Genomic DNA, 18,351 nt, shown 5'->3' on the forward strand with positions numbered 1-18,351 from the left:
TACCAACCATTAAAAAAAAGCAATTCAGTTGTTTTACCATTTTCATTTTAATGTAAAAAAACAAGTATACACATCAGAGTTGTAAAATATAGAAGACATCATGTTAGTAGAGAGATGAGGTGGAAACACCACTCACAGTAAGAAAGTACACACGCGTACACACACAGAACTAGCGATACTGAAGAAAAAGACAGTAGTTTACTATATAAGAACAGACATCTCCAGATGTTTACATAATCTTACACATTATCATTGCTAAAAGAATATGCTGTACTTTAAATGAGAATGTCACTGTTTTGTATTCCACTCGCTCTTTCTACACCCCCAGCTAGGCCCCTCCCCTTCTCCCCTTAAACAGGATTAGGTACAAGCTTTGAGAGATGTGCCATATAAATAAAGGGAAGCCTGGTCCTACCACGAGGAAACCAGGATTCTGGAATGCCATCCTGAAACATTAAGATTCAAATACAGACACAATACAGCAGCATGCCTGCTTGTGCTTTAGTCCAGAAGGCATTCTGGGGGCTCCCGAGACTGTGCACTGTTGTTTTAGTGTATCTGTGAGTGTGTCTGTGTGGATGTGTGTATATGCGGATGTTTGTGTACGTGTGGGGGGCTGACTGTGCAGACGTGTTTGTGCATATGTACAGTATGTATTTGTGTTTGTATTTGGTGTGTGGGTGGATGTGTTTATGCGTTTGGGTGTGTTTGTGGGACTGCAGTTCTATTTGTGAGTGTGGCAACAGAGGAGTAACAGAGGCAGATCAAATAAAAAAGATCCCACCCTTTAAAACAGACAGACACACATACAGACCCCAGAGAAAACAGGATAAATAGCAAAACCTTTACAACACAACAACTGTCTTCTGGTTTGTGATAAAACATGTCAAATGCTACACTCCCTCTTTGCTGTGAGGGAGACAGAGAGAAAGAAAGAAAACATGTAAGAGAATGATAGCATTTGATGTACATCATACTTTCTACATCCTCCCCTACACTCTTTCATATTCATCTTTAATCCACTCATCTGTCAGCACACAGAGGTGCCAAAACAAGTACCTGTGTGTGTGTGTGTGTGTGTGTGGTCAGAAAAATACTGAGCTTGAAAGAGAATGACAGAGAGAGAGCTCTTCAACTATCTGGCATCCTGGTCTCTCCCTCTCTCCTGGTCTCTCCCTCTCTCCTGGTCTCTCCCTCTCTCCTGGTCTCTCCCTCTCTCCTGGTCTCGCCCTCTCTCCTGGTCTCGCCCTCTCTCCTAGTCTCGCCCTCTCTCCTGGTCTCGCCCTCTCTCCTGGTCTACAGGAATGTATGGGATGATTGTCCACCCACTGGAGGAAGGACGGGGATGGCAGAAGTAGGATGAGGTCAACAGGGCGTTCAGGCGTGTGTTCACACAGGCGCGTGTTCACAGTTTGACTGCCACAACACAAGCTCCAGCCCTGCCCAGACACAATGGTGCCACCTAGAGGCCAAATACATAAAAACAAGCAGATTAAGAAACACCGTTATTGCTGAATAAGGTAAAGAAACAACAGGCTGCTTCTCAGCAGCAAGGACTGGGAGACTGGTCAGATTTTACACACTTCACTGTGACTGAACATGTGTATATGTGCTTGTCTATGTGTACTGTATATATCCATGTGTGTGTGTGTTTGTATGTGATATACCTGCGTCCACTCGTTGGTCTGAGGGTCGTAGGCCTCCACAGCATTGAGATACACCTGGCCATCGTAACCACCAACAGCATAGAGACGGTCACCAAGGAGACACACACCCACTGCATCCCTACTGATGCTCATGGGGGCGACCGCCGTCCAAGCATCTGTCTGAGGGTCGTACCTATACACACACACACACAAAATGTTATCCTCACCTATTCCCCTCACCCATCCCCCATTTTCCTCACCCATCCACCCATCCATCTGGTCACCCCTCACCTTTCCACACAATCACTGAGCCGTGAGGCAAGGGAGGAGGCGGGAGCATCGTGCCCTCCGATGGCATACAAAAAGCCGTTCCAGGTGGCCACGCCCACCCCCCCACGCCGGTTGGCCATGGGTGCACAGCAGCTCCACCTGTTGGTGTGAGGGTCAAAGCACTCCACAGACCTGAGGCAGGAGCTGCCGTCACGACCACCCACAGCATACAACCTGGGGGGAGAGAGATCATCTTCACTTACTCCCTTCCTTCCCTTTCTCACTTCCTCACTCCACATGCTGCTCTGTGAAGGTTTACTTTATATAATGGTTATTTTTATTAAATAACTAAAAAACGAAGACAATTCGACATGAACTTAAAATACTGTGAACAGTTTATCACTATTTCTTGTACAACAGTTAAGCAACTGAAATGTTGTGAGCATGACAGCCATACTGTGAAATGTATGTGTGCGTGTGTACTTACTTTCCATTGAGGACTGCGACCCCCACTGTGCTTCTGGGCGTGGCCATGCTGGCAATGAAACTCCACTGACGAGCTTGGGGGTCCCACCTGGAGCAGAGAGGGTTAACACAAACACACAGTCACACCATTGTACTGATCCCATCAGAAGCCCGACCCCCACAGAGCAGGTATACAGTTAGGGCCATACATATTTGGACAGTGACACCATTTTTCATAATTTTGGCTCTGTAAACCCCCACAATGGATTTGAAATGAAGCCACTGAGCTGTAAAGTGCAGCCTTTCAGCTTACATTCAAGGGGTTGAACAAAAATATCTACACTCCTCTACTCTTTTTCCCCACTTTTTTTTTCATATTACGAAAATGAGTGTTGCGAAAGCCACTCAACATAACAAACAACATTTTAGGATCACTGAATACTCATAATTTGCCTGCAAAGTAAGCTTATTAAGGCATGTTTTCTAGTCGAGTGTTCACCAATTCTCCAGTACTGAGGGTTAAGGGTGCAGTACCTTTCTACAGTACTGAGGTAGCTCCAGCCATCGTGACCTCCTACTGCATACATAGGACCCTCCAGGACTGCAACACCTACAAACACACAATCACTACTTTACATCCACACAGTGTGTGTGTGTGTCCATGTTTGTATAGGTGTGTGAGCGTGTGTGTGTGATCCTACCCAGGCCGTGTCTGTGTGTGGACATGGGGGGCATGATGCTCCAGCTCTTGCTGAGGGGGTTGTAACACTCCACAGTGTTCAGAGTCTTCAGGCCGTCACGCCCCCCCACCACATAGAGACGGTTGTCAAGGACCGCCACACCAAACTGGAGTCTCCGCCCACACATGGTTGCCACCTGTCTCCACGTGTCTCTACGTAGACAGTACTGTTCTATACTGGTGGCACCTGGTAGCAGGGAGAGCGATGGAAGAAATGATATCGGTTGCGCATTTGTGTTGGTGTGAGTTTGTGTGTCAATGTTTGGTGGCATCCATGCCATGTGTGTGTTACCTTTGGTAGCGTCCATGCCCCCCACGGCGAACAGCACGCCAACGGTGGCCTTGCGGGGTCGTGTGCGGGGGCTCTGCAGCAGTGGCCGTCGTTGGGGCAGCAAGTGGTACTTCATCCCCTCCATCAGCAGTCGCTGGCACTCCACACTGTCCCTCAGCAGGGACACAGACTCCAGGTCAGCCAGGAACTAAAACACACGCAGCAAGAGAGAGGACTTGTGAAGAACTGTTCCGCACGTCTCTTCAGGGACGGTGCGACCGTTCAGTTTGCTTCTCGGTTCATAAGTATTGAGCAATCTGTGGATTGGGGAGAGAATCGAAATACTCTTGACATGAATAAGGATCATGCGATGCCCAGTGTTTGGTGACCAAGTCTCTCTGTGGCATGAAGGTCCAAAGGCAGAACAGCGGAAGGGAGGGAGGGACAGACAGAGGGAAGGACAGTGTCTCCTGACCTGAGGTTTCAATAAGGGCAGGCGAATATGAGCCAGGAGGGAAGGCAGATACTGTTGTCTGGAGGGGCAGTCATGGCGGACCCAGCCCAACAGTGCCGTCACCACGGTTTCCTCGTCGGGCACGTTCATGTCGTCGGAGGAAAGGAGTCTCTCCATTTCTTCTAGGGGAAGGAGGAGGAACTCCTGTCCCGCCACCACCTCCACAAAGTGTTCCTGGATAGAGGGAGGGAGAAGGAGCAAAAGGAGAAAGGGAAGGAAGGAGGGACAGAGGAGAAAGGATCAGTATTAATTGTTTTGCCACATACCGCCTTCCTCCTTGGGTGTCTAGGAGATACTGTTCTCATCCACAGTGTGTGTGTGTGTGTGTGTGTGTGTGGGGGGGGGGGGGCTAAGAGACCACTTCAACATCATCTGCGGTGAAAGAGCAAGGGCACGAGATGGAGACAGACAAAAGGAGGAGAACGAGTACGAGAGAGACGGACAATTAGAGACCGACATGGAGGGTGAGGGACAAAGACAGAGAGAAGTTGAAGAATGCCATGAAAGAAAACATGACATTCACAAAGTGATGTCGTCGTGCCGCTGCTATGGTGACCATGTGAAAAGCCAGTTCCCTCACGTTTTCATTCATGGCTTTCTTTCCTTCTGTGTGGGAGTGTGTATGTGTGGGGTGGGCATGTGTCTGTGTCTTCAACTGCACCATGGTGTAGACATATGCAGCGTGCTGCAGCTGGGAGCAGCCCTGGGCGTCGGCATAGGAGCAGATGCCCAGGCAGTTGGAGGGGTGCAGCTGCTTGGTGAGGAAGGAACAGCAGGCCTGGACCACAGAGGACAGCTGGAGTAGACATGAGGCCGACAGCAGAGACTCAATGGTGTCCTCCCTTAGCTCGACACGACCTAGGAAAGACACACACACACACACAATGTGCAGTAGTTGTGTGTATGTTGATCACAAATTGAAGAAGAGAGCTATAAATCTTCCTCCCCCTTTCCTGTGTTAGATAGGACTGTGAGTGTGTACCTGTGTAGGCATACTGCACCAGGGCCCAGAGGGCATCAGGATCCACCCCTTCCATCTTCACCTCCTCCTGTTTGGCCTCACGGACATCACTGGTGAACATGGCAGCAAAGTAATCTGACACAGAGGAGAGCACCAGTCTGGGTGGGATTAGAACAGAATAGACAGCCTGACACATGGAAGTCTGACACATGGAACTATGGGTGAGGGGGGGGGTCTAATCCCACGCAGGCGTGGGATTAGACCCCACGCCCTGCTGTTAGCAGAAATGTATTTGCAAGAAGGCAGAGCGTGAGAAAGTGAGGTTTTTCCACTCGAGATGACTAAAGTACCTACTACTTCTACTACTAAAGAGAGAAACGGCAATAAAACAATTATATGGTTACTTAAACAGGATTTGTTAAATAAGCTTGCCTCTCACACCAGTAAGAGGGATTACACGCACGCACTACTCAACTCACACACTACTCACGACTCAGAATGGAAACAAGATTCCATTCTATTCTACTATATAGGGAACTGATAGTTTTCCATGCCATTGGCAGAGTTTATATCTAATAGGTACTCAGGAGTGTAAAACAGATGAGTTCCTTGGGACATGGGGAATAATCTACAAAAGGGGGCAGAGCAGGGGGGGGTGAGAGGGAGAGGATGCTGAGCTTGTGATCTCTCACAGCACAAACTCCTGAGTCAACTCTAAATACGCTGTGAAGGTATATGAATGGTTTATTCAGAACTTATGGTGCGTTTGCGTGAGCACGCGTGTGAGAGAAAGCGAGTGTGTGTTAGGATTCACACACACATGCACCTTTACAGCAGGCTCTTTCTTACGAGGTCTTTCTCAGGCTGTCCTCCTTAAATCGAGGAGGACAGGGACGACACCATGTTTGATATCTCCCTCCCTCCCACAGGCCCACACATATTAGCATCAGAGGATCAGTCCACTGTAAGATGTGGGCATGAGAAAGTGTGTGTGTGTGTGTTACCTGTGTGCAGGTATCCTCCTGTCCCTGGCCACGAGGGTGACGTCACACAGCTGTTGCGTGTGGAGGTAGGTCTCCATCTTGGAGAAGGTCGAGTTGGCATGCGAGGCGGCAGAGAACACACACTCCTCTGGACACACACACAGCTCCATAGACACGCATGAGGACAGCGTTGCACTGCTGTTGGACGTCCTGCAACGACACGCACGCACGCGCACACACACACACACACACACACAGAGAAGGAGAGCATGCTTAGTGAGGCTCGAGGGTTTAAAAGGAGAGTGAAAATATGGTGTGGGCTGTATTTGTGTGGTTGTCTAATTCATAAGCAGAGGTCCATCATGTGCGCTGTGTGCATCAGACGATTGTACCATTAGTTTATTTGGTGCTGTACTGTATGTGCGTTTGTGTGTTCTGAGTATGTGGGTCTACATGCTGCCAGAGGAGGCTTTGAAGTGGGGAAACGTCCACCCTCTAGTCCACTTAATGAAGCCTGGCAGTGGCTCAACAGGGACAGTGTTTGTGTGCGTGTGAGACAGAAAGAAAGAGAAAGAGAGAGAAAGCGAGATGTTTAGGAAGATTTATACTGCTTAGATGCTACATACATGCAAACATTTTACACTCAGTGAAACTCTCTATAATCCAATAGCAACGTGTGCACACAAACACCTTACAAAGAGGCATAAACCATTTGCATCATACTGCCTATGTGCATGAAGCAAACCATCATTCTTCAACTACGACAGTGAATACAAAAGATACTGGTCAAACGGTACACACACACACACATCAAGGATGTTCAACATTTGTGTACAAGCCTTAATGAGAATACTTTATGCATTTGTGTGTATATTAGAACACTTGATTACACAGATCATCACAATTGACACATAGTTCTGGAAATGTTTGACATTTAATTCATTGAGGAGACGCTTTCATCCAAAGAAACGTACAAATAGAGCACAGTGTACAAAGTAAAACAGAAAATAAAAGATCAGAAGTGCATAGGTCAGAGGACAATAGTTTTAAACCCAAAGTGGGCAAGTGAGGGAGGAAGCCATACAGACAGCGAAGCATGACACATGTGTTCCTGTAGGCTTAGTCATTACCTTATAGGTTCTGTCTGGACACTGTGGACAGATACTGACGGATGTCAATGTCAGTAAGTGGGAGTTGCCTAAGCTCTAAAAATGCTGGATGATTGGAGATAAACTCCTACATTCATTGCAGAGGGGGTTTTGGAAACTAGCTGCAAAAATAGTCCTTTAGCATTTTTGCAATCAGATAAGACCACTGGCTGACCTGACAAACTCAAATGAAGGGGCTAAATGTAACAACACAGTAGGCTCATTATTCCTGCAAACGGGATAACAATATCAGCTATGTGCAAAAAATTGTTTTGCCTATCGTACCTGCACGAGCTGGAGTCGGTTTCCGCGTGCTTCCTATTCTCAGGTCTGGATGCCGTTGTCTCCTCTTCAGTTACCGGAACAGAAACCAGCAATAGCGGCTGTCGCACTTGAGTCTCGCCGGGGGGCTCCGTATTTTGTAGTGGGCGAGAGTGTGATAATGACGGCGAGGAGACCCACGACAGCGCCGCCGAGCTCCTACCCTCCGGTGCACTGATAGAACGAGGACAAACCGAACTCTCGGTTGCAGGTGAAGCAGCTCCGGGAATGTTGCTACTCCCAACAGATTCCATCAACTTTCCGTTGTTGGCGTTACATAAATTCGCACAATTGCTACTACTGGTCGTAAGACCGTTTCTCCCAGTGCTGACGTTTGACGTGCTGGCATCTGCGTTACAGCCACTGACTGATGGGTTCTCTCCGGTGCTGTCGTCCGTACCTTTCCTTTTTAAGAAGTCTCCCAACGGTGGGGTATGAGGCGGAGGGACCGTGGGGTGACCAAACCACCGCCATCTGATCCTGAGGATCTGCTTCACATCAAACTCCTTCCTCGAAGAACTCGAGTTACTGCTCGACATCCCCGGTTTCTAAACGTGAGAAATGGCGGGGAGCCTTCGTGCAGTTAACGTATCGTACTGTAAAGCTAATCGTCTCTCGGCAACAGAACGCCTGAAAACTGCGACCAGAGGCAACGTTTATGGATGGGCGTGAGAGTGAACCTATGTGTACGCGTAAATGAGCGAGTGATAGAGTGAGTGAAAGAGTGAGAGAAAATAACGCAAGACAGTTTCGAACGGTACTCATGCTCCCACCTCTTCTACATTATAGGCTCTGTATGATCCTTGCGCGTGCACGCACACACACACACACTATGCAAAAAGGGTGTAGGCTACAGCATGTATAAAGTACAACTGGAAACAACAGCATTAGACTGCATTAGAGAGGACTAGCCTACTGTAATGAAGATTATTGTACAGAAAATGACTGTTAGACACTACTGAGAGGACTACAGTAGTCAGCCTACAATATTGTGGAGAGAGGACTAAACTGGAGAGACAGTAGTAGAGTGGACTGACTAAAATCAAGTCCTAAGTCCTTGAATGTTTGTGGATTTAGAACTTGGCATCCAGCTTTATGTTACATTCTGCACCATGCAGCCTAACCTGTTTGTTTCAGTAGAGTAGAGCTTCAGCACCAGAACATTGCTGAGCAGAGATACACACTGACAGCATGTGCGCTGACACTAACGCACACATGCATACAGCCCCTCGGGGAAGACATAAAACTTAAAGCCGATTGGTCAATAAATACCAGGCTGTGATCATTGGTCATTTGGCAAGGGTGTTCTTCATCTGTCTAACGTTAATGGTCTTTATTGTGGTGATCTGAAGCAATCATTCAGATCATTCAACTCTCTTACAACCCGACATGCAAAGTGTCCTTGGTCATATAAACGCACTTAAAAGTAAAACACACAAACACCCTCCCTGTATCTTTCTGACACATCCAGGTATAGCAGCCATCTGGGGGAGCCCCCCCACTCTGTTCTTATCCCCCTTTCCCTCTCTTTCCCTACATCTCCATCTCCCCCTCCTCTTCTCATTCTTATGCCACAAGGTTACAGAGACCTCCACTTCCCCTTCTCCCTTGTACTCTTTCCCCATCTTATTCAATTTCCTACACACATCACAATAAGATGCACATGGGACGTGTGTGTGCAGGCTGAACAGCCACACTTCCTGGCTTGATCAGTTGATCCCAGGAGAGGCTGGGAGGGGCCTGTCAGGACCTGTCTTTTGTACACACCCTGTATACTAGGATGAACACACACACAGTATAAATAATATAACACACAGGCAGCATGTTAGCACCACAAACCAGATACAAAAGCGTGCACACACACACACACGGTCTGGCTGTCTTGCTCTGCTGTAATCAGGTGGCTGGCTGTCTGTCCTTGAGACTGAGAACAGGATCAGACTGGCCAAGCAAATAATTGCTTCCCTACAACACTGAGCCTCGGCATGTGTTTGTGTGTGTGTGTGTGTTGGCATGGTTGTAATCAAGTAATCTGGAAGTTTTATAGCTCTGCAATTTAACACCAGACAGAACATGCAGAGTAAATGGCAACCTTTGGTGTGTCTCACAGTCTGACCACCTTCTGTAGTCAATATTTTCTCTTCCCTCATCTACTGAATCAGCCAACAGCAGCCTCATACACACATCAAGGACATTATCTGCATTCTGTGTGCAGGTGCATGCGGGTGCGTGTGTTTGTGAGGGTGCGTGTGTGTGTGTGTGAGGGTGCGTGTGTGTGTGTGAGGGTGCGTGTGTGTGTGTGAGGGTGCGTGTGTGTGTGAGGGTACGTGTGTGTATGCCTGCACTCCAGATCCATTTATCATGTCCCAGTTTTTCCTCTTATGAAAATAACTTTGACAGCATATCTCTTCATTATCCTCTCTTTCTCATCTACCATTCCTCTCCACCATCTTCATCTCTAATCCATCCCTTCTCTCCCCCCCCCCCCCCCCCCCATCTCCTTGATTCCATCTCTCCATCTTCCCCTCCATCCAATCTTCATCTAAGACAGTCTCATTGAAATCTCTGCCCTCATCCCCTCCTCTCTGAGACACTGAGACAGCGTCCGGCAGTAGATCCAAAGCATAAACGTTAGTTTGACCTCGGATGTCCAGTCAGAGACTTTATGCGTGTGTTCAAATGTACAGGGTTTGAACAGACAGAGAGTCAGAAACACCCTAACTGATAGGGTAATATAATAACGCTACACAACATGAACCTGCACACAAACACACACCCCACCATCCTTTAGACTTACCATGAAGTAAACTACCCAATTACTTTGATCCATGCCTGTTGCCCTGGGGATTGCAATAGCTGTGTTCTCCTATCTAGGTACACAGGTACACACACACGCACCATATTGCCTCACATCTGGCTAGGCTGTTGTACTCACTCAATGACCAAGAAAAGGAAGGAATTGAGGAAAACATACTCACACATACTGATGAGGCAGGAAGCATGGCAAGCATGCATAACATGTATAGAAGGGAGTCCTGTGTGGGATGCAGTGGGTGAGCTTTAACCATTACTCAGAATTTATTTTCTGACTATGACATGTTATGAGATCATTAGCATGGCATTTAGTGGATGCTGAGTCAGCAGTTGTAACTTGTTCAACTACATGCTCTTATGGTTCTTCCCTTTTGGACTTATTTAGTTTTCACAATGTATGCTTCATGTTTTGGCTACCCGCAATGTTTGGCGCTATCTAGTTGTTATGATCAGTGACCTATGCACTTTTGTAAAACTGGCTTTGGATAAAAGCATCTGCTAAATGCATACATGTAAATGTAAGCAGTATCACGGGCCCCTAATTGGCCATGAGGCTATTAACACCTCATGTATTAGTAACCACCATAGATGTGCAATACCAACACAAATCGTGGGGCAATGGTATACAAGGCCTTAAAGCTTCCCCGCTGATCTCTGGACAGTGTCAGCGGGAGTGTAGTGTTCAAAAGGGGTAAATTAAAATGGAATGGGTTGGCGTTAACCCTAAATTAACCCTAACCCGCTCAGTACTTTTCTTGGTTGTTCCATGGTGGGGCAAACAATTCTTGGTGTGGCTGTGGCCCAACCAAGCCATACCCTGCCGCCGCCCATGCTGAAAAAAGTATCCACTTTCAATATTGTCCAGCATTTATTCCATAAAGACAACCCTGCGAGGTCAGTTGTTCAAGCGCTTAGTGGAGCTCAGCTAAACGATGTGTAGCCTATAACTAGTGAAACTCAACGCTATGTGTAGTGCCAGGAACATGGCTGAAACGAAACCTGTTGCGAAACCTGCCACAAATATATTTTGGGGGGAACCTCGAGCGCTCGTCCAAACAACGTCAAAAGCGGCATCGCACGTCCTTGAGTCGTTAAACTGACACAGGTGCAAATTAGAATTTTGCAGTGCCAGGTTCTTGACATAATCGTGGGACACTCCTTGCCCTAAAATCCCACTAAACCACACACAGAGCCAGAGATTCCTTTCATTATTATATATACACTACCAGTCAAAAGTTTGGACACATTTTCCCATTATAAACATCGTTGTTGAGTTTTTAAAACAAAAAAGGGTCACTGCAGCCGCGCGATATAGGCTATGGGGCACAGGAATAACAAAAGAAAGGTCCTTATGCTTCACATCTTGCCGCACGCCAGAATTCAGTACTGACATTGGCCTAATTTGCAAATTTAGCAGTGTAGTTAGTCCACTCCTATAACATTCATAGTGCCGAGGCCATGAGAAACACCAAGCTATCTTCCGTGTTCCTGCCGCTTTCGAGTCATCATTGGCTGGGCGTATCATTTCCCAGTGGCAGTTTTCAACTGGTGTTTTCGTTTAGTAAACATGATATAATTTGTGTGCGTTAAACATTGACAGGTTGTCATTGGGAAATATCAAGCGGTTTCTTACCTTGCAACTTCACTTTGATGTTTAGTTGTGGATTGTTAATCTCGTTTTGATTGTTTCCATGTTTGCTGTGAAACTGGTTGAGTTCCCGAGCACGAGAGAATTAGTAATCGGAAACGCGTGACACCCGGTGGCCAACAATAATTAAATTACTTTTTTACTTTTTTTTGTATGTCAGTCAACATATTTGATTTGATGAAAAAACTGTCATTTTAGGCATTGAATCTTGTCCGTCGAGAACAAGAAAAATAATAATAATGGGGACTTCTATTATTGAAGTTTATATTAGGTGAAGTTTTGGCAGCAGGCTGTTTTAATATCGGTATTCCTTGAGAGAGATATTACTATCTTACTCAGCGGCATATGTCGTATGCACCATAATGATAACAAGGAACCTGCCAGCCTTACTGTCAGGTTTAGAATAGGGTAGATAAACTAGTTGTCTGTGGGTTTACTGTACAACATGTTGTGCAACATTATTTGGATCGTCAGGTAACAGACAACCACAGTTATCGGGAGGTAGACTGTGGTTGCTTGTAGGGGTGACAGTGTTGTTCACCTGTGGTTGGCTATGTAGGCCATGCATGGCCTCTCAATATCTAGTCAAGTAAACAGAAACTCTCAATCACATACATGCATGCGTGCACGCCACACTCACAAAAATACACATGTACACACGTATAGATGCACACACACCTACACACACACAATGGTCATGTAGTGGACAAGCATTGGTATAAATCATATTATAATACTTGAGCAATTATGGTGAATTTAGTCATTGTGATTTCTGCATATGGTCGCATTTTCCTGTCCTCACTATAGATTTGATAATTTATCAGACCCCAAGGACAGCCCCAAATGACTGTCATAATGTACTGTTTCTTTCTCCATCACATACACAATGATAACGTACTCTCTCTTTCATACACTCAAGTGTTCGGATGAAGAATTGTCTGTCACATAGGGACAGGAAATGTAAGAGGAAGTCTTGGGCGGTGAGTGTGTAATTTGCTACAGCTTCTCTGAAACCACACATTTATTTGAGTGACTACATGTGCGAGAAGGAGAGAGAAGAAGAACAGAAGAACGTTCTAGAACCATCTATATCCCCACAGAAGTCAAGCACTAACAGTTAGGTAGGAGAGTAACTTGTGCGTTTGTCGAATGTTTGTTTGCTCAACCGTGTGTCTGTTGAGGCAGGAAGCATACATCGCAAGGAAAGATTGTGTGTTTGTATGCATGTTGCCATGACGAAAGCAGCACTCATCAAACTCTTCATATTGTTCATCCTCGCCTTCATCATCTGCCTACCAGAATTCTTCATTACAACTAGAGGTTGGTGAACCAATAGGCTTAGATCCTTTCTAGCAGAAAGTAATGTGTGTGTGTGTGTGTGTGTGTGTGTGTGTGTGGCAGTGCTCACACATCAAATACATGTACACAGACTTATCAGAAATCCCTTTGTGTACCTGTGTCTCTCCAGCAGTGTTGAGAGTGAACCTCCACTGTCACCGCTATGATCCCTGTGACGGGCTGGACAGAGGAGAGAGGGCGGATAAGGGAAGGGGGGAGAGTGGGATTAAGGAGTTTTGTGACTCCCCTCTGGTCCCCGGAGGTCAGGGTGGCATGGCTTCTGAAAAGCCTCTCTGCTTCAAGAACAATACGAACAGGAAGAAAAACAGGAATAGTACAGTAACCACCAGTGGCCATGCAGACAGTGGCTGGTATATGTGTGACGTGGATGTGGACTTTCTGGATCTCCATGGCAATGCCTCTCTCTCAGGTGGGTTTGCTCCTGGGATAAAAGTAATATGTCGTTAATCACAACTTCATACATTTAGCAGACGCTCTTATCCAGAGCGACTTACAGTAAGTACAGGGACATTCCCCCCGAAGCAAGTAGGGTGAAGTCCCTTGCCCAAGGACACAACATCATTTGGTTGGCATAGCCAGGAATCGAACTAGCAACCGTCTGATTACTAGCCCGATTCCCTAACCACTCACCCATCTACCCCTTCTTTACCCCGACCTCTTTTCCCAACTCATGTCTTTCCAACCTCCTTATCTCCTTCAGTCCATCCCCACATCTCAAGGGGAAGAATGACAAATCTTTATTTTTATATTTTTTAACATTTATAAGATACATTTGAAGTTCGTAAGAATTTTCCTACCTGCAATTCATAGAAAACTCCTCAAATATCATCTTAAGAACATCAATATTTTGGTGAATAAATGGTTTGCTTTGATGATGCCTTGCCTGATTCAGTAAGCCTACCTACATTGATAAATCTGTAGCTAGCCTACAATTACTTTTCATCTTGGCTAGTTAGTAGCACCTTGCGATAACTTTCAAATATAGTGTTGTGTGACAGATGTTAGTTTTAATGACTTCCATCTCAAATACAAACATCCATTACAACTATTTTGATTAGTAAGGAAATTATTTTTCCAGTACACTTGATAGCTACATGTTTGATTAATAGCTCACTACACTTGACAGCTAAACATTTGAGTCCTTTTTATGTATGATAATATTTGTTTACTAATGTTTACTATGTTACTATCCAATACATATCTGAAGCATATTACCTTTTTTTTTTACATAAGACAATTGTGAGGCTATCCCTGCTTAAAGAGGTTGTTTACTATGATTTCTAAGAAAAAATATTTCAATAATTTGATTCCTTCTTAAGTTTTTCCTAAGAAATCTTAGGAACATTCTTAATAACCTTTTGGGGGGAATACAATACTTTCTGAAACAATTTCTGAAGTAGAGTAAAATAGCATTTAATAATACATTTGTGTTGCGTTTTTTTCAAATAAATTTGTGAATTTGGTCCCAAGGTGAGAGTGTAGAGTTGTGGATGGTGGTCCAGTCAGTAAACGTCACCCTCTATAGCCACCTCAAGCATGGCTCTATAATAAACACACCAGAGGACCAGAGAGAGGAAGAGGAGACAGTGAGATTATTAAACTGCTGCCTTCCAGGCTTACACACTTACAAATCAACCAATCACAGCAAGTGTCTCCTCCAAATGACCAATCAGAAGATCCTGGAGTCCCAGACACAGTCACCGACACCCCCCCAGAGAAGTAAGTCTGAATAGTCTGTATTGGCCTCCTCTCTACTGTCATCTCTTTCTCTCTCTTCCCTAACCTCCTCTCATTTACTTGATATGCTCTCTCTCTCCTCTGCCCCTGGCCAGATGAGGGTTGGTGTGTGTACAGGATGCTGTATCTGGCTCTTCCCTGTGTCGTCCTGCTACTGGTCCTCACCTTCATCCTGAGTCAGCTAGAATGGAAGAGGTTCTGCTGCCACAGTGAGTCTATCTCTCTATCTCACACACACACACACATTCTTATTTTTGGTCTTATTCTCCTTTTTCCTGGTTCTCAGAGAAACTCAATATCTTCCCTGCCAGACTCTACAAAGCAAGAGCACCCATAATTGGTAGAAAGAAAACAACCATTACCGTGCACTCACAATCTCTCTCACACATTCTTATTTGTATCTATATTTTTATTCATATTTTATCATTTAAATATTCATTTGTTTTATTTTTTAGATTGTTAGTTCTTAGGATTAGTTAGACTACTGTAGTTTTCAACTTTTTGATTGAAGATCCGTATATGTTTATTGTTTGCACCTTCCGGCCACAGTAAATTCTGTGTTTGTGTAAACCTACATGGCGAATAAAACCAAATTCTGATTCTGATTCTCACTCACACTCAGTCACTTGCGCACACACTCACACTAAATAGCTGTATGTCCACAGATGAAAGGGGGCTGAAGATGAAGATTGCCACTACTCTCAATGGCAAGTGCTTTGGTTACATTAAACTTCATTCTACTGATCAAATTCAAACAAATCTATCCTAAGGATAGACATGTTCAAGTTCCTTGTTCAATCTCTGTAAGGTGTCTTGCCATCCAATAGGAGGCTTAACCAGTGTCTACGAGTCCCATTGTCCAATAACAGACTTCGACAAGGACTACAGATCCCGTTGTCCAAGTTAGTTCCTTAAGTCTAGATAAGAAGTAATCGTCCATTTGTTGTTGAGTATGTGTGAGTGGTAAAGTTCTTCACATCTTGTGCTTTGGCAGCTCTATCACCCATTCATGAGTCTGCAGGTAAGGAGTCATCTATTGCCCTTTTCCACACTGAGGGAATGTTGAGTGTGTTACTGTGTGACTATCTGTGTTTACTTTTGTTCACAGAGGAATAACACCATCAGAGGTTACTGTGACCACAAAGGTACATTCCCTTCATCAAAATATTAACATACAGTTAGGTCCATAAATATTTGGACATTGACACAATTTTCATCATTTTGGCTCTGTATACCACCACAATGGATTTGAAATGAAACAATCAAGATGTGCTTTAAGTGCAGACTTTCAGCTTTAATTTCAGGGTATTTACATCCAAATCAGGTGAACGGTGTAGGAATTACAATACATTTTATATGTGGCCCCCCCCTTTTTAAGGGACCAAAAGTAATTGGACAATTGGCTGCTCAGCTGTTCCATGGCCAGGTGTATGTTATTCCCTCATGGGAGTTTGTTATTTCATTGACAAGGAGCAGATAAAAGGTCTAGAGTTCATTTCAAGTATGGTATTTGTGTTTGGAATCTGTTGCTGTCAACTCTCAATATGAAGTCCAAAGAGTTGTCACCATCAGTGAAGCAAGCCATCGTTAGGCTCAAAAATCAAAACAAACCTATCAGAGAGATAGCAAAAACATTAGGTGTGGCCAAATCAACTGTTTGGTACATTCTTAAAAAGAAAGAACGCACTGGTGAGCTCAGCAACACCAAAAGACCCGGAAGACCACGGAAAACAACTGTGGTGGATGACAGAAGAATTCTTTCCCTGGTGAAGAAAAACCCCTTCACAACAGTTGGCCAGATCAAGAACACTCTCCAGGAGGTAGGCGTATCTGTGTCAAAGTCAAAAATTAAGAGAAGACTTCACCAGAGTAAATACAGAGGGTTCACCACAAGATGTAAACCATTGGTGAGTCTCAAAAACAGGAAGACCAGATTAGAGTTTGCCAAAAAACATCTAAAAGAGCCTGTACAGTTCTGGAACAACATCCTATGGACAGATGAGACCAAGATCAACTTGTACCAGAATGATGGGAAGAGAAGAGTATGGAGAAGGGAAGGAACTGCTCATGATCCAAAGCATACCACCTCATCAGTGAAGCATGGTGGAGGTAGTGTTATGGCGTGGGCATGTATGGCTGCCAATGGAACTGGTTCCCTTGTATTTATCGATGATGTGACTGCTGACAAAAGCAGTAGGATGAATTCTGAAGTGTTTCTGGCAATATTATCTGCTCAGATTCAGCCAAATGCTTCAGAACTCATAGGACGGCGCTTCACAGTGCAGATGGACAATGACCCGAAGCATACTGCGAAAGCAACCAAAGAGTTTTTTAAGGCAAAGAAGTGGAATGTTCTGCAATGGCCAAGTCAATCACCTGACCTAAATCCAATTGAGCATGCATTTCACTTGCTAAAGACAAAACTGAAGGGAAAATGCCCCAAGAACAAACAGGAACTGAAGACAGTTGCAGTAGAGGCCTGGCAGAGCATCACCAGGGACAAAACCCTGCGTCTGGTGATGTCTATGGGTTCCAGACTTCAGGCTGTCATTGACTGCAAAGGATTTGCAACCAAGTATTAAAAGTGACAATTAGATTTATGATTATGTTAGTTTGTCCAATTATTTTTGGTCCCTTAAAAAGGGGGGGGCCACATATAAAATGTGTTGTAATTCCTACACCGTTCACCTGATTTGGATGTAAATACCCTGAAATTAAAGCTGAAAGTCTGCACTTAAAGCACATCTTGATTGTTTCATTTCAAATCCATTGTGGTGGTATACAGAGCCAAAATGATGAAAATGGTGTCAATGTCCAAATATTTATGGACCTAACTGTATCTCTCCATTATCTCACATACAATCATTATGCAACTGCTTTTGCATTTCTTATTCTTCAAAGGCAGCCAGTTCGCGTGTGTCTGAAGAAATGTACTTTGTGGTTACTTAGTCCTTAGTCTGGTCATTCTGGTCTTAAAACTAACTTCCCCTTTTCTTTCTCCTTGTGACCCTCCTACAGCCCATCTTCAGCATCATAGTCTTCTTCCTCCCTTTCCTCTCTTACTCCTTCTTTCCTCCTCCCTTCTTTCTTTCCTTCCTTCCCTCCCTCCCTTCCTCATTCTCCCCTACCCTCTTCTCCCTCCTCTCTACTCCCTTCCTTCCCCCGCTCCACTCCTCCCCTCCTATTTACTCCTCCCTCCCCCATCTCCAATCCTCCCTTCCCCCTTTTCACTCCTACCTCTCCACTCCTCCCTCCCCTGTCCTTCGACATCATGGAAAGGTAACAGCTGCAGAGAAGAGGAAGGGGAGAGAAGTGCCAGGCCTTCTCTTTTCGCTATTTGACATCTATTGATAGTTTTTATGGAAAATGTTGCATCCTGTTTATAGTATTATTGTCAGTGTGTATAAGCTTCCTGTTTATTGCTTACATAATAAATCATGAAGTGGCCAGTAAGACCATGGTTTAATAATTGTAG

At 45.0% G+C, this 18,351-nt stretch overlaps 2 protein-coding genes across 5 annotated transcripts; one reads left to right on the forward strand and one right to left on the reverse strand.

The window, feature by feature from the left end:
* Nucleotides 1–28: 28 nt before the first annotated feature.
* klhl5 (kelch-like family member 5) lies at nucleotides 29–11,901 on the reverse strand. 3 transcript variants are annotated; one of them, XM_062477784.1, is made up of 13 exons: nucleotides 11,766–11,863; nucleotides 10,297–10,353; nucleotides 5,871–6,059; nucleotides 4,888–5,024; nucleotides 4,567–4,763; nucleotides 3,867–4,079; nucleotides 3,413–3,599; nucleotides 3,083–3,307; nucleotides 2,916–2,991; nucleotides 2,404–2,490; nucleotides 1,938–2,150; nucleotides 1,668–1,839; nucleotides 29–1,462 (listed from the first exon to the last, which is right to left on the reverse strand). In XM_062477784.1, the coding sequence occupies exons 3-13, from the start codon at nucleotides 6,017–6,019 to the stop codon at nucleotides 1,406–1,408; spliced, it is 1,713 nt and encodes a 570-aa protein (XP_062333768.1). In that variant the 5' UTR covers nucleotides 6,020–6,059; nucleotides 10,297–10,353; nucleotides 11,766–11,863; the 3' UTR covers nucleotides 29–1,405. The 3 variants fall into 3 exon arrangements, with proteins under 3 accessions (XP_062333768.1, XP_062333767.1, XP_062333766.1); XM_062477783.1 differs by lacking the exon at nucleotides 10,297–10,353 and having other exon boundaries at nucleotides 11,766–11,901; XM_062477782.1 differs by lacking the exons at nucleotides 10,297–10,353; nucleotides 11,766–11,863 and adding an exon at nucleotides 7,283–8,728.
* Nucleotides 11,902–12,724: 823 nt separating this feature from the next.
* Nucleotides 12,725–18,320, forward strand: LOC134033571 (uncharacterized). Of its 2 annotated transcripts, XM_062477785.1 has the most exons (10): nucleotides 12,725–13,100; nucleotides 13,249–13,548; nucleotides 14,610–14,858; nucleotides 14,972–15,085; nucleotides 15,163–15,216; nucleotides 15,542–15,583; nucleotides 15,704–15,778; nucleotides 15,871–15,897; nucleotides 15,985–16,021; nucleotides 17,895–18,320. In XM_062477785.1, the coding sequence occupies exons 1-9, from the start codon at nucleotides 13,001–13,003 to the stop codon at nucleotides 15,990–15,992; spliced, it is 969 nt and encodes a 322-aa protein (XP_062333769.1). In that variant the 5' UTR covers nucleotides 12,725–13,000; the 3' UTR covers nucleotides 15,993–16,021; nucleotides 17,895–18,320. The 2 variants fall into 2 exon arrangements, with proteins under 2 accessions (XP_062333769.1, XP_062333770.1); XM_062477786.1 differs by lacking the exon at nucleotides 15,163–15,216.
* Nucleotides 18,321–18,351: the final 31 nt, after the last annotated feature.

Source organism: Osmerus eperlanus, chromosome 14 (assembly GCF_963692335.1).
Source record: "Osmerus eperlanus chromosome 14, fOsmEpe2.1, whole genome shotgun sequence".
Lineage (NCBI taxonomy): Eukaryota > Metazoa > Chordata > Actinopteri > Osmeriformes > Osmeridae > Osmerus > Osmerus eperlanus.